The sequence below is a fragment of the Lithobates pipiens genome, unplaced genomic scaffold, assembly GCF_037356315.1.
Source record: "Lithobates pipiens isolate NorthernLeopardFrog02 unplaced genomic scaffold, aLitPip1_a1.2 Scaffold_28, whole genome shotgun sequence".
NCBI lineage: Eukaryota > Metazoa > Chordata > Amphibia > Anura > Ranidae > Lithobates > Lithobates pipiens.
The window spans coordinates 95464931-95481140 of NW_027507789.1; the positions used below are offsets into that span (position 1 = coordinate 95464931).

General features: G+C 47.4%; 1 protein-coding gene across 3 annotated transcripts in view; it reads right to left on the reverse strand.

Annotated features, from left to right (window-relative positions):
- The window catches only part of FBXL20 (F-box and leucine rich repeat protein 20), a 694061-nt gene that overhangs the window by 146018 nt on the left and 531833 nt on the right, over positions 1-16210 (reverse strand). For all 3 annotated transcript variants that reach the window (XM_077459474.1, XM_077459476.1, XM_077459475.1), the window contains one exon: positions 4047-4259. In XM_077459474.1, coding sequence (XP_077315600.1) covers positions 4047-4259 — 213 coding nt within the window. The remainder of the gene's footprint in view (positions 1-4046; positions 4260-16210) is intronic.

A 16210-nucleotide genomic window follows, 5' to 3' on the forward strand; every position in this document is an offset into this window, starting at 1 on the left:
CTCACGGCTTATTCAAGTCCTATGGTTGAAAAATTGGTCAGCCGAAGTGCCATATACGAAGCTCTTGGTCAGTTTCCCATTTTATGGTGATTGGTTATTTAGAGACGATTTAGATAACTATATCTAAAGGATTTCTAATGGGAAAAGTTCTCTTTTACCAGTAAAGAAGACGTGTAAGCATTTCTCCTTTTTAAATGTGCATCTTCTCCAGGCATGTCTGTCACAGCGTTCTGCCCCGGCATGTATGTCACAGCGTTCTGCCCCGGCATGTCTGTTGTAGAATTTCTGCCCCAGGGTTGCAGTCATAACATTTTTCTGCCCCAGCATTGCTGTCACAGTGTTCTGCTCCAGCATTTCTGTCAGTGTTTCACCCCAGCATGTGCCCAGCATCTGCCCCAGGGTTTGTTTTAGCGTTTCCATCGTAAGCGTTCAGCTCCGGCATTTCTGTCTCGGCCTTCTACCCCAGCATGTCTGTCATTGGGTTCTGCCACAGCATTTCTGCCATTGTATTCTACCCCAGCATTTCTGTTATAGCATTTCTGCCACAGCGTTTCTGCCACAGCGTTTCTGCCACAGCATTTCTGTTATAGCCTTCTGCTCCGGCATTTTGTCTCGGCGCAGTCTCTGCGTTTCTGTCATAGCATTTCCTGCTCCAGCATTTTCTGTCAGTGTTCTGCACCAGCATTTTCTGGCTCGCCGTTCAGTCTCAGTATTTCTGGTTCGGCGTTCAGTCTTCGCATTTCTGTCATAGCGTTTCTCCACCAGGATTTCTCTCATTGCACTTCTGCTTCAGCGATCACTCTCAGCGTGTTTCTGTCATTGCATTGCTGGCCAGGATTTCTGTCATGGCATTTCTGCCTCAGCATTCTGTCATAGCGTTTCTACCCCAGGATTTCTGCTGTTGCATTGCTGTCTCAGCATTTCTGTCATAGCGTTTCTGACCCAGGGTTTCTGTCATTGCATTTCTGCCTCAGCGTTTCAGTCTTAGTGTTGCGGTCATTGCGTTTCTGCCCCTGGATTTCTGTCACTACATTTCTGCATCAGCATTCAGTTTCAACATTTCTGTCATAGAGTTGCTGGCATAGCGTTACTGTCATAGCGTTTCAGCCTCAAAGTTTCTCAGAGGAGCGTTGTTCACTCATGGCTTACGCCGGTAGCTGTTTTCTTCTTCGTTGGTTGTCATGTCTCATCGTATCTGTGTTCATGTTTGTACTTGGGTCAGTTAGCTAGGGCTCACACGTCAGGATCGGTTACGTCTACAGATCCATATGGGTTGAGGTTTCGTTTGTTAATTGATTGTTGTCCACAATCTTCTCGCCCGTATACCATACGTTATACGATGCATGTTCATTCACCACACCTATACGACTACCCACCACGGTCTGTGGGTACACTAGCCCTGGAGTTTTCAGTTAATTGCCTGTCTCTGCGCTGCAGGCTACTCGGGCTCAATTACCACTTACACGAGGGGGGGGGTCCCCGTGTCAGGTTCATTTACGCGCAGTGGTCTTGACATTTCTGCTGATGTTCTCATTCTTAGGTACGCACAGAGGGGCATTGTTGTTCTCGTGTCTGGTTGTCTGTCATTTCTCTAGTTTGTATTCTCAGGTTGGGCCGTCTTGGCATCCATACCGGTATCAACCATGCTTGCACTCACTTCCATCAGCCCTACCTGTTGGGCTAGTTGATTGGTGCTGATGTCGTTTCGCCACTGGGCTCACCCTTGGGTCAGAAGCAGTCGTTAATTTTCTCCAGTTGACGTCCTGTTGCATAGAGGCCCTGGTTAATGCCCAGGGATTTATAGTCTCTCTCAGGGTGTGTGCTAGGCTGCGTCCCCTTGACGGTCCTTAGGTGGTAGGTTTGGGCAAACATCGTCATGATTCTGGATTCTGCTCTCGGCTCTGATCTTGTCTAGCATGTTGCCTGGAGTACTGTTCAGGGACGTCAGTCCAGTTCTTTTCCGATCCCCAGCCTGTTCCAGGTGGGGGGAGGGGCTTCAGTCACTTTGGGTACGTCTGTATCATGCCATGGGACTTATTTCCCTGGGTTGGAGTCTGGCCCTCCTTCCTCGGTTCAGGATTCAGACTCGGTTGTTAGGTCTCAGGCTGAAGCACGACCTGATGGTATCTGGTGGGACCAGTGTCCTGGGTCTGTTATAGTTTCTCCACGTTTGACGATGTTATGGCACATGGGCCTTATCCGCTTACATTACATCCATCAGGTATCCAGCATTTCGCACTCCTACCAGTGGTCTTTTTGCACTCACCCTCTCACTTCCCCAAGTATGGGTAAGGCAGGGGTTGGGGGGGCATGTCACTGAGCTACTTCACTGGTGGCCGTTGGAAGTATTTCGATCTTCTCAGCCATTATTTGCAGGGGTTTGCCAGGCCTTGTTCCCTACCCCCCAACGTATCCTCTCATTCACAAGCAGTTCATCCTCATGCCCGAGTTGTCTCAGGCATCAGGCTCAATCCAATATTTCATGGGATGTTCAGTTGGGTTCGGGGTAGTTTGCAGATTCTATTGGGGGTTCCTTCTCATCACCAAGTCAGGAGTCGTGGGTTTCTCTTGTCACATCGGATACTTATGGGATACTTACTTTTGCCATCCGGGCATCATGACCAGCTAGGCCAAGGTACACCTCAGGCCATGGTTCTTAGGAATATCGCATTTCCTGCTGGAAGACTCTGACTACAAGTGTAAAGGCTGGCCAGAGGCAGATGTTAATATAATCAACCTGTTGCTGGGGTTCTCCTGCTATAGTCTGTTTATTAAGGTGTTATGTTTTTAAATGTGTCTCTCACATTATGTGCCTCCTAGGTGTGCATTCCCATTGTTAATTGAGTTATTTGAATCACCTATTGTTTCTGTCTGTTGGCTAATTTAGCCAACTCCTGGAGGTGACTATGAAGGGATTAGCCTTGGGCCAACTCTACCTTGTTATCTAAACAATTGTGTGATGTTTTGGGTAAATATTTGGTTTTATTGTTCATTAGTGACTGACCTTCTATTGAAGTGTATACAAGCCTGTATTTATGTTCAATAAACAGTCATTGCTTTAGTACTACCTCAAAATGTTGTCTGTGTACGATGTTTGGGGTAAAAGGGCTGGTATTAGCTCTCGGTCTGCTGGAACGATTTGGAGGGCAGGAGTCACTGTTTGGCAGAAGCACCCAGGTTGGGTGCCAGGCATTTCGTCACAGCAGGCATTGAAGGGCAGTTATGGGGCTTTTTAAAAATACTGTATAAATGCAGCTTAAAGCGGGATTCCACCCTAAAGTGGAACCTCCGCTGATCGGAACCCCCCCCCCCCCTCCGGTGTCACAATTGACACCTTTCAGGGGGGAGGGGGGTGGACATACCTGTCAAGGACAGGTATTTTCACCCACTTCCGGGCATAGACTCCCACGGGAGTCTACGCCATTTCCTGCCCTGCCGCGCTGTCTGCTGGGACACACACGGGTCCCAGTGACAGCGCGGAGATTTCCTATTGCTCGGCGCAGCTCACGCATGCGCAGTAGGGAACCGGGAAGTGAAGCCGATTCGCTTTACTTCCTGATTCCCTCACCTCGAATGGCGGCGGCAGCAGCCGAGGCCCAAGCGGTCGATCGGCCTCGGCTGCCGGCATCGCTGGAACCCGGGACAGGTGAGTGTCCATTTATTAAAAGTCAGCAGCTGTAGTATTTATAGCTGCTGGCTTTTAATATTTTTTTTTTGGGCGGAATCCCTCTTTAAATACAGGGTATTGCTGCATATGTGAAGGAGCTCTAACAGCAAGGCCACTTATTTTTTTATATTTTTCAATTTAAAGTGAGCAAAACAAAAGTCCAGTGCAAATTGATTTGCAGTGCATTGTTTTCAATTGATTTATATGCCAATTCCAACCATTTGTTATTCTCTACATGTTTTAAAAAACTTTTTTTCATTGAAAGCTGATTGAACATTATAAAAAATCCCACATAACAGCCATAGGTTGATCCAGGCCTGCAGATGTGTGTTCAATTCACCACTTTTATGACAGAGGATTTGCAGAGCTCGCTCCCTACCCGGAGTCTTTTGATGCCAGCCCGTGTGATCTGTTGGCAGTCATACAATTCAATACGCTCAAGACTCTGGCAACTTTTTAAGTGCTCCAATGATGCATCAGTGATGAGAGGACAATTATCTAATTCGATAACTTCAAGACGATCATGTGCACAAGCACCATTGCCCAGGTGGCGGATACCATCATCTGTGATCAACTCGCAATGGGAAAGGCTCTGTATAGAGAAAATAGAAAAATTATGCTCTTAGGTGATAAATAATGGTGACATGAGACAACTGATCTGACACCAGCCACCATTTTGCTGACCAGAATGGAGCCATGAGCAACAGAAATGTATTTCCTGTAGGTTTGATACTAGAATTTATGCTTGAGGCTTGGAGTGTCTTGGCTAACACTTCAAGCTTCAAAACAAGAGGCCAGGTTTACATTTACACTTTTTAATACTTTTTTTGTTTCATAGAAACAGATTGAAAGCAGACAAGTATTCTCAAATATGGTAAGACATCAGCATCCTTATAACAAGACGTTACATTTTGTAGTCACCAAAAATGTTACATTGTGTGATCTATTTGATGGTATATTTCCTTATGTTCAAACCTTAAAGTTTTTCAACAAGGAATTTGTCTTGGCTGTACCTCAACTTTTTTTTCATATAAAAAGAAACTTTATAAAGGTAATGAATAAAAAACACACCTCTAAAGTGGTTAAAGGGTCATGCCCTTCTAGGGATTGGAGAGTGGGAGTGGTGTATTTTGGGATGTGATATTTAAAAAAACTTTTAGATGGGTACCTTAACTATCACAACATACAGGGATATACAATGTACTATTGACATAAACACAAGCACACTCACACACCACAGGTTGAACTGAATGGACGTTTCTCAACCTTACCAACTATGCAACTATGTTTTTAGAGGCTTCTCAACTTAAAGTCTGAGAATACTGCAGCTAAAATGAATTATTTTTTTAATCGAACTGCAATATTCTCTGAGTTTAGAACTCCAAATAAAATAGGTGCAAGCCATCTCTTAGGGGAGCAAGTAACTTAGATTCAGTAAATAGTTTTGAGCTAGATGCATTCCTAAATGCACACAATATAACTGGATATTAACCACTTGTCTCCAATAGGTTTTACCCGTTTCATGACCACGGCATTTTTTGCTATTCCGCACCGGGCTACTTTAACTGGAAATTGCCCGGTCATGCAACACTGTATACAAATGACATTTTTTATTTACACAAATAGAGCTTTCGTTTGGTTACAAAAGTTTATTTTTATTATATAAACAAAAAAAGGTCAAATGTATTCATAAATGTAGGCAAAAATGTATTCTGCTACATGTCGCAAGCACTGGCAGTGATCAGGAACTGATCCTGCTAATGCTGCGTTTTTGGGGACACTATAGTATTTAAGAACCCAGTATACAGCCGTGGCCAAAGGTTTGTGAATGACACATTCATTTTCAAAGTCTGCTGCCTCCGTTTTTATGATGGAAATTTGCATATACTTCAGAATGTTATAAAGGATAATCAGATAATTTGCAATTAATTGCAAAGCCCCTCTTTGCCATGAAAATTAACTTAAAGGGGCGTTCCGGCTGCATTTTTTTTTTTTAAAGTCAGCAGCTACAAACACTGTAGCTGCTGACTTTTAATAAGGACACTTGCCTGTCCAGCGAGCTCGCGATATCGGCTGCCCGAGGCTGATCCGTCCAGCAGATCGGCTGCCGGTGCCTCCATCTTAAAGGAAAATGGGCAGTGGAGCCATGCAGCTTCCCTGCCAGGTTCCTACTGCGCATGCGCGAGTTGCACGGCCCTTTATGAATGGCCCTGTTGTTTTCTGGGACACACAAATGTTCCAGAAGGTAACGGGCCACTCGCCGAAGGGGAGGAAGCGCCGTGGAATAGGAAGAAACCAGATTTAGGAAGACTGCCTATCAACAGCGGTTTCAGGCATGTTAAAACATTTTTATTTTTTTAAGAATATTAATACCATTTTTTATTTTAGGGTGGCCCTCCACTTTAATCCCATGAAAAAAAAAAAATCTTCACTGCATTTGTGAAGAAGGCTTCAAGGCACCCAAGAAAGTCCAGCAAGTGTCAGAACTGTCTCCAACAGTTGATTCAGCTGCTGGATTGGGGCACAACCAGTGCAGAGATTTCTCAGGAATAGGAGCAGGCAGGTGTGAATGCATCTGCACGCACAGTGAGGCAAAGACTTCTGATAGGTAAAAAAATAGGATTTTTGTACTCACCGTAAAATCCTTTTCTCTTAAGTTCACAGACCGACACAGCTCCAGTAATCTTGACCGTAGGGTTATTACACCACCTTCAGGAGAGGACTAGGCAGAACATGTAATACATGTGAAAAAACAACAGAATTTTACAGTTCCGCCCAGGGGGGGGGGGGGGCGGTCCCTCTGGTAATGGTCGCTCAGCCTGCTTCCTGCAGCTCAGTACGTCAACAAGCAGTATAATGTAAACCAATAGGAGGTGAGGGTGCTGTGTGAGTCAGTGAACTTCAGAGAAAAGGATTTTATGGCAAGTACAAAAATCCTATTTTCTCTTTTGTTCACTGACCGACACAGCTCCATTAATCTTGACCGTAGGGACGTCCCCAAGCAGTGTCATAAGGAGGGGTGGGAAGAGCCAAAAAACTTCACCCACAACCAATGGTATTCCCTAACAGGGGAGTCATCATTTTAACTAACCGTATCAGAACTTGCGGTCAACAAATGCAACAGTGCATTAATACTCAAAAGTAACTGTTTTATTAAAACAGAGGAAAGTGTGCAGAATTGCACGGCTGCCTGTAAAACTTTGCGGCCAAAGCAGGCATCAGACGATGGCTTACATCCACTTTGTAGAATTTGGTAAAAGCGTGAGCGACCAAGTCGCCGCCTTACACACTTGAGCGACTGCCACTTGATGTCGGAAAGCCCAAGAGGTTCCAATTGCCCAATCTGTCTAATCCACCTGGAAATGGTGGCCGACAAGACCGCCATGCCTTTTTTCGGACCATCTACCGAAACGAACAGAGAGCCCGACTTCCGAAAGGGAGCCGTGGCATACAAATATACCCTTAGAGCCCGGACCACGTCCAGGAAACGAAGGGCCGCCTCCTTAAGATGTGTCGGTTTAGGACACAGAGATGGTAACACAATGTCTTAATTGACATGAAACGCCCAAACCACCTTCAGCAGAAAAGAAGGTTGTGGATGCAACACCACCTTATCCTTATGGATAACCAGATAGGGCGACTTGCAAGACAAGGCCGCCAGTTCCGAAACCCTCCTGGCCTATGTTATGGCCACTAGGAAGACCACTTTCTGAGAAATAGTCAACAAGGAAATTTCCCTGATGTTCTCAAACAGCGGTTTCTGAAGTGCCGATAGCACCAGGTTCAGATCCCACGGGGGCAAGGGTGGACACACAGGAGGGACTACATATCAGATCCCTTGAATAAAAGTGCTGATTAGCGAGTGAGACGCCAGGGGTCATTGGAAAAAAACAGCCAAAGCTGATATTTGTCCCTTAAATGGTAAATAAAGCCAATTTCTGGTCTACTCCTCGCTGCCATGCCATTAAAACCAGTGATGGTAAAGTAGGATGGAGAATTGGACCTTGACACAGAAGGTCTTCTTCCACGGTAGTGACCAGGGAGCGTCCGCAATCAGGCATACTAGGTCAGTGTACCAGGGACGCCAAGGCCAATCTGGGGCAATCAGTATCACTGGAATCCCCTCGGCCTACACTCTACGGAGCTGATGTGGTAACAGTTTTAGTGGAGGAAAGGCATAGATCAGTCGGTACTAACCCCATGGAGCCACCAGCGCATCTGAAGCGTCTGCCCAAGGATCTCTTGTCCTGGATATGAATCTTGGGACCTCCCGATTGAAATGGGAGGCCAGAAGATCCACGTCTGGTGAGCCCCATTGCAGGCACAGCAGCCTGAACACCTCTGGATGCAACGTCCATTCTCCTGAGTCCAGCATCTGGCGACTTAGGTAGCCCGCCTACCAGTTTTCTACTCCCGGGATGTAATTGGCCGACAAGGCTGGTACATGTCGCTCTGCCCACTGAAGGATGTGAGCGACCTTCCATGCTGCAGCCGAGCTTATTGTTCCTCCTTGTTGGTTGACATACGCCACTGTCGTGGCATTGTCTGACTGGATCCCGATCGGACGCCCTCTTATGCCCTGTACACACGGTCGGACTTTCTGATGGAAAAGGTCCAAACAGATTATGTTGTCGGAAAATCCAATCGTGTGTGGGCTATATCGGACTTTTTTTCCATCGGAAATCCAGATGGAAAAAGTTTGAGAGCTGGATCTAAAATTTTCCGACAACAAAATCCGATTGGACTTTTTCAGATTGTTTGTAGAGAATTCCAACGAACAAAGGGCCACGCATGCTCAGTTTAAATTACGAGACCAAACCTATTGGCTACTAGCCTCTACGTAGTCCCGTCGTATGCAACGAATGTCACCTCGTTCCAAACGACTGGATTTTCCGACAACTTTGTCCTACCGTGTGTAGGCAACACAATTTTGGAAAAAAATCTGATGGATTTTGTGGACGGAATGTCCAACTGTGGGTACATGGCTTTAGTCTCGTCGACCATGTGGCGAGGCATAGCCTGATCATTCAGAGCTCCAGCACATTGATTGGCAGCTTGGATTCCTCCCCTGACCAGAGGCTCTGGGTCGACTACTCCCAGTACTCCACCCCAGCTGGTCAGATTGGCGTCCGTTGTGATCACTGTCCAATGCAGAGGTAGGAACGATTTCCCGGACCGAAGTGCCGAAGGTCTCAGCCACCAGAGCAGGGAGTCCCTGATTGACTGGCTCACCCGAAATCTGCCGATCAAGGGATAACGGAGATTTGTCCCATTTTGTCAATATCTCCTTCTGCAAGACTCTGGTGTGAAATTGGGCGTAAAGTACCGCCTCGAAGGTAGCCACCATGAGGCCCAGGACTCCCATGCAGAAGCGCAGCGACGACCATCTGCGGTTCATCAATCGTTTTACCGTGGCTCTGAGAGTCTGCAGTTTGTCTGAAGGGGGAAAAACTCTCGCTTCCACAGAGTCCAGCAGTAAGCCTAGGTACTCCAGGTGCCGAGTCGGTATAAACACGGACTTCTTGAGGATCAACAGCCACCCAAATTCCTGCAGGGTTTGCATGGTGATCGCCACATCCTCCTTTAATTCTGAGGTGAAGCTGCTCTCTCAGGAGGAGATCGTCTAGATGACCTATGATTGGGATCCCGCGCTGTCGCAACACCAAAATTGGAGCCAATACCTTGGTAAAGACCCAGGGGCTGATGCCAAGCCAAAAGGGAGTGCCACAAACTGGTAGTGGGCTTCCCCTACTGCAAATCGCCGAAACTTCTGATGCCTGAGGCATATGGGTATGTGCAGATACGCATCCCGGATGTCCAAAGATGCCAGGTAGTCCCCCTGATGGAGTGCAGCGACCACTGAGTGAACTGATTCCATTCTGAACCTCTGTACTTTCATTTTTGGGGACTACAAACAGATTGGAGTAGAACCCCTGGAACCTTTCCGACTCCGGAAAAGGCACTATCAGCCTGCGGCTTAGCAGTTCCCTTACTGCCCCCAATAGGGCCTCCCAGCGAGCCGGGAGTAAGGGTATGCTGGAAGGGAAGAATCAGTTTGGTGGGCAGGAGAGAAACTATCTTGAAGCCAGAGGCAATCAGTTTGCAGACCCATTGGTCGGACAGCCGAGAGGCCCACCGGGCTGCAAACTCCTGAAGGGGTCACCCCACTGGAGACATGGGCGGGGGCAAACCTTCATGCGGCAGAACTTTTGCTCACAGGCTTGTTAGGCTTGCGGTTCCAGAGACGCCTTTTTTAGCCAAAGTCCTGGACGGCCGAAAAATCCTCTTTTGAGCAGAAAATGAGGGCTCTTGCCTGTGGCTCCTTAGTCTTGCTGGCCTGTGGGAGCAAGGTATTCCTTACCACCTGTGACATACTTAAAGTGGGGTGCCCCTAAAAAAAAAAAAAAAAAAAAATTAAAAAAGTCAACAGCTACAAATACTGCAGCTGCTGACTTTTAATAATCGGACACTTACCTGTCCCAGGGTCCAGCGATGCGGGGGAACGAAGCCCCCCCCCCTTATTCCCCATTCTGCTTGCGGCGCTGTCATTCGTACTGTGGGCGCGACTGTGAAGCCACAGCCGGGCACCCACTGCGCATGCGCGAGCGGCGCAGGGCGTCGTGATACGCCGCACAGTCACCTGGGACATGTGACAGGTCCCAGATGACTGTGCGGCGCGAGGGGAAGTGATGTCACCAGCCCAGGCAAGGAAGATGGCAGACTACAAGGGACCCCCTAGCAACAGGTATTTAGAGGCGAGTAAAAAAAAATTCCATTTTTTTTTTTTTTTTTTAAGAATTTTAAACAATTTTTTTTTTTTTGGTGGCAACACCACTTTAATATCATCATCCAATGAGGCTCCAAAGAGGGGTAGATCCGTCAAGGCTTTTTTTTAGCCAAATCAGGCACCACTGCTGACGTCGAAGCCCTGGGAGAGCAAAGGAAGTGTATCCAGGGCTGCGTCACAAACGTACTTAAGGCCGTGCACTAACTGGTCTTCTAGTTCCACGCATACAGGAGTAGCCTGCTGCTTCTCTAATTTGCGGTGCAAAAGTTTTGCCCATTCAGTAAGTGTCTGTGTCTGGTTGTATTGCTGACCCCACAACCGTAAACAAGGAACAGGCCACTGCCTCGACCTTCCTGTTGGTAGGGTCCTTAAATGCAGGCATCCCCTCTGGTTACTTTGTTTAACCTGGATACTGGGGGTCCACAAGCGGAGGAGCCGACCATTTCTTAAGAAGGCTCTCTTCAAAGGGGTAGCGCACCGCCATTCTTTTAGGGACCCAAAAGGTCCATTGCGGGCTTCCCCATGCCTTGTATATGAACTTATCGAAATAAGTCAGATATGGAAACACCTTAGGTGTACGGGCTGGCTTACGGGACCCAAAGGGGACCGCTACTTCAGCAGAGGAACCTGCTGTATCCTGAATTTTCAGGGTATCACGTACAGCAGTGATAAGTGCACCAATGCTTTGTCTTGCGTGGACCTGGACAGAGACTCATCCTCGCTGTCCAATTGGTCCTGGTCAGTGTCATATGAAGAAACAGAGCAGGGCCCGAGTCTGCGTCAGAGCTCTCCCCGGAGGACAGGGGCCGATTTTTACCACCTTTGCGCCCGCACACCCCCTCCACCCTGGCAACGAGTTTTCAAGGACTGCCGACAAAGCATCCAAAGGCACTGCACTGTTTGCAGACAAGCCGGTTGCAACTGGGGAAGAAACAGCAGTTTCTGAAGCCATGCTGACCCACCCTGTCAGTCCTTGGGGACTTGGGACAGGTGCACAATCACCCTCCTAGCTGCTTCAGACTGAGAGGCCCCCATCGCAGGACTCACCACCCCGACCGAGTGCTGCGCCGTTCAGTTACAGGTGTCTGCGTCCAGTATCAGCTCCCAGGTGTCCTGTGCAAAAAAATTAATCGTTCTGAGCAGCAGGGAACAGCGCTGAGGCAAAAAAAAAGAGGCACACAAAAAATGGCCAACAAACAACTGTACACAGTGAAAGGACAGAGAAAATGGCGGTAGAACAGCGCTATGATCAGCCCATGCAGACCTCCAGACACCCAGCGGGGAGACCACAGACACCCATGGACAAAGACACCCAGCGCAGCCCCCAATCTAAGGTGAGAGCCCCCCCCCCAGGGGACCCCTGGCTACAGGTACACAAAACTGTCAGCAGCCCATCATGCAGCATCCCCCACAGAGGGAGAGGGAAGATAGGGCAGGGAGAGAAGAGAGGGAGGAGAGGGACCCCCTAAATCGACCTCCCATGGAATGCCCAGCTGCTCAATCCCACCGAGGCAGGAAGAGCTGTACTTACCCTCCAGACAAGACATCCCATCACAGACCCACTCTCCGAGCAGTACGGGGTGGCTGCTGGCCATGACACACTGTGACAAGGACATCGGTAGTCCAGTCATCTGTGTGCCCCGAAGCGTTGCGCTCACCGGCCGCCCCTGGAGCCTCAGGGGCATGTCGTGGCTCACCTAGCGCTTAGCTAGGGTCTGCACGCGCTCAATGGCCAGGCTGAGGAGACTATAAGGATATAGATTATCCAGCCTGTCACCTAGCCGGTTGTTGATATCAGACCACAGGATCTTAAAATCGCAAGCAAAAGGCAAACATTCAGTAAAAAATCCCAGGACTGATGGTCCCGCAGGGAGCCTAGGTCCTTCTTCACTAGGTAGAAAAAAACTGAGCTTCAGGAAGCAGGCTGAGGGGTTATTACCAGAGGGACCGCCCCCTGGATGGAACTGTAAAGTTATGTTTTTTCACATGTATTTCATGTTCTGCCTAGTCCTCTACTGAAGGTGGCATAATAACCCTACGGTCAAGATTTATGGAGCTGTGTCAGTCGGTGAACTTCAGAGAAAAGGATTTTACGGTGAGTACAAAAATCCTATTTTTTTCCTACTAGAAGTCTTTGCCTCACTGTGCATGCAGATGCATTCACACCTGCCTGCTCCTATTCCTGAGCAATCTCTGCACTGGTTGTGCCCCAATCCAGCAGCTGAATCAACTGTAGGAGACAGTTCTGACACTTGCTTGGCTTTCTTGGGTCAGTCAGTGAACGAAAGAGAAAACAATCATGGACAGACTGATATTCTGTAAAAGGTGCATGCATTGAACTGCTGGGGACTGGGGTCATTTTCTCCAATACCCTTTCCGATTTTTGGGGCATCCACAAAAAAAACCTTGTCCGGAGAACAAAAGGTGAGCGCTACCATCAGTCCTGTGTCATGCCAACAGTAAAGCATCCTGAGACCATTCATGTGTGGGGCTGCTTCTCAGCCAAGGGAGTGGGCTCACCCACAATTTGGCCTAAATACACAGCCATGCATAAAGAATGGTACAAAAACGTCCTATGAAAGCAACTGCTCCCAACCATCCAAGAACAGTCTGGAGATAAGCAATGCCTTTTCCAGCATGATGGAGCACCTTGCCATATGGCAAAAGTGATAACTAAGTGGCTTGGAGAACAAAACATCAACATTGTGGGTCCATGGCCAGGAAACTCCCCAGATTTTAATGCCATTAAGAACTTGTGGTTAAAATTCTTCAGTCAGGATGTGGCCCAGAACTTGATTGACAGCATGCCAGAGCGGATTACAGAGGTCTTGAAAAAGAAGGGTCAACACTGCAAATATTGACTCTTTACATAAACCTAATGTAATTGTCAATAAAAGCCTTTGTTGCCTATGAAATTCTTGTAAATATACTTCAGTATGCCATAGTAACATCTGACAAAAACACTAAAGCAACAGACTTTGTGAAAATTAAGATTTGTGTCATTCTCAAAATGTTTGGCCACGGCTGCATTGCCCACTTGCGCAATCTTTTGCGCCTACCATTAGCCAGCACAGCCAATGTAATCTTCTACATTTTTGTCTGAATACTGGTAATATTCTATTACCAGGCTAAAACGTATGTATATAATCTTGTTTAAATGCACAAATTCTGTCCAGAACATGTAGATCTGTCTTACAACTATTCAAGCCTTTTTACACCTTCTTTCAGCTTACTCAATTGCACATGCACATTGACAAAGCACACCATTTCATCGTTGCCTGAAAGGCAACACAAGCTTTAGCTTGTTAAATATGTGTGTTGCGCATGAGTGCATCTGCGCTCTCCCGTGTGCATAACTGCTTTTACGTCGGCCACTTGCTCTTTGCAATGCTGATCATGTTAATGAGCTTTTCCTTATCACATGGAGAATATTGCTTCCAGTTTTATTTCATTCATTCATTTCTTTTTGAAACAGTTCAATATTAATTCTAGAGATCTTCTTCATATCAACATCTGTGAGGATCTTCAGTGGACTTGGATGTGAAATGTCATAATTGTCAAAATGTAATTGTGTGCATTTTACGGTGATAGTCTATAATCATTGGTGGACCCGAAACTTCCATGAAAACATCTTCTTAATACATGTCTGTGTATTAGGCATTCTGGACATTTCATTTCCCCATACACTGTGCAATGTGACTGGATAACGTCTGAGGCCGGGTTTACACCTATGCGAATTGGATGTGCCTTACACCGCATCCAATGTGCATGACATTTTAAAATACTTTCATTTGAATGAGGCTGGTTCATATATATATGCGGTGCATTTGCACTCTGCATTGCCAAAAAAAAGTGTGCGTTTTCTAGGCAGTGCAATCCGGCTCAGGTGCAAATTCAGGCCCATTATCTTCTATGGGAAACCATCTGATTCTCTAATGCATTTCATTGTGAACAGGCATTCTCTCCCCCTGCTCACTACACCTCCCTCTCTCCCTGCTCAGCTGATCCACACATACAACACAGAGGGGCTGATTTACGAACATTTGAGCCATGAGTTGTGGTGCACGGCGAGGCACAACGTACGTTTTGGTATTTACAAAACGTTTGCCCTGGTAACACAGCGCTATTCCCCATAGTAATCTCGGCGGATGGGAGGAGGCGATCAGTGCACCACTATGGACATGGTGCAGGGCATCTTCAATTCAAAATTAAAAGAAGCTGGAAGTGCCAATATTATTGGGTGATGTGAGGAAGTATAGTATTAACTGCCCAAGTAACAAATATGCCCAAAATAGAATGAGAAAGTAACTTTCTGAACAAGCCTGCTGTGCCTGCAAGTACATTTAGAACTCCGTGAGCTTAATTTATGCACTGCGCATGCGCAAGCAGCGTTTACGCACGTTCAAATGCGTTGGTTCACTGCATCAACAAGATCTTAGTAAATGTCAAGCAAGGTAATAAATGCATTTGCGTGGGTTGAACGGGCGCACCTCTAAACTTTTTTAGAATTTTTTTTTTTTTATACTGGTTCACTTTTATGTGTTTTTTTTTTTTTTAAGGATATTTGCACACAGGTCATGTTAGCATGTTAAGTTGCCAACATGTGACATGTACCTTGTTAAAATTATGTAAAAAGACTCTCGCTACTCCTAAAAGGGCATTTAACCTTCCCCCCTAATGCATATACCGTATATACTCGAGTATAAGCCGAGATTTTCAGCCTCTTTTTTGAGGCTGAAAGTGCCCCCCTCGGCTTATACTCGAGTCATCGCTGTCTGCCCGCTCGATCAGCGTGTCGAGCAGACAGACAGCGGCCATTCTAGAATTCAAAAGCCGCGCCTCCGGCTCCGCCTGTGATAGGCGGAACACTGAATTTCCCAGCAGCCTGTGTTCCGCCTATCACGGGCATCGTCTCATCCTCGTACTACGGACGAGGATGAGACGATGCCCGTGATAGGCGGAACACAGGCTGCTGGGAAATTGAGTGTTCCGCCTATCACGGACATCCGATAGGCGGAACAGCAGTCAGTGGGAAATTGAGTGTTCCGCCTATCACCGACGGAGGCGCGGCTTTTGAATCCTAGAATGGCCGCCGACGAAGAGCTGAAGGACGGAGGCTCGGCTCGGGACGGGACGGGCCGGGCCGGGACGGGACGCAGGCTGGACGGGACGCAGGCTGGACGGGACGCAGGCTGGACGGACACAGGCAGGCTGGACACAGGTAGGCTGCACGGACACACACACACACACACACACACACACACACACACACGGATGCATGGACACACACACACACACACACACACACACACGGATGCATGGACACACACACACACACACACGGATGCATGGACACACACACAGGGATGGACGGACACACAGGGATGGACAGGCATGTCTCACCCTCGGCTTATACACGAGTCAATAATTTTTTCCAGTTTTTTGGGGGTAAATTGGGGGCCTCGGCTTATATTCGGGTCGGCCTATACTCGAGTATATACGGTAATTTCCTTGGGCTAGCTTTTGCTTTTAAATGGGAATGCCACACTCCATTCTCCAATCTCCAAAGGCTGTGAGCTGCCTTCACCAATCCAAACCAAATCTTTTTCAGAGCAAAGAGGATCATCTAGGAAATGGGCAAGAAGAACGATCGCCCGACTCCCTCCCTAGATTTGTGTGGAAGAGGCCGTTGTCGCCCTGAATATAGGAACAAGGTGGTTGACTTTTGGGGTGCCTGAGCCCCTTCTGCTCCCAAG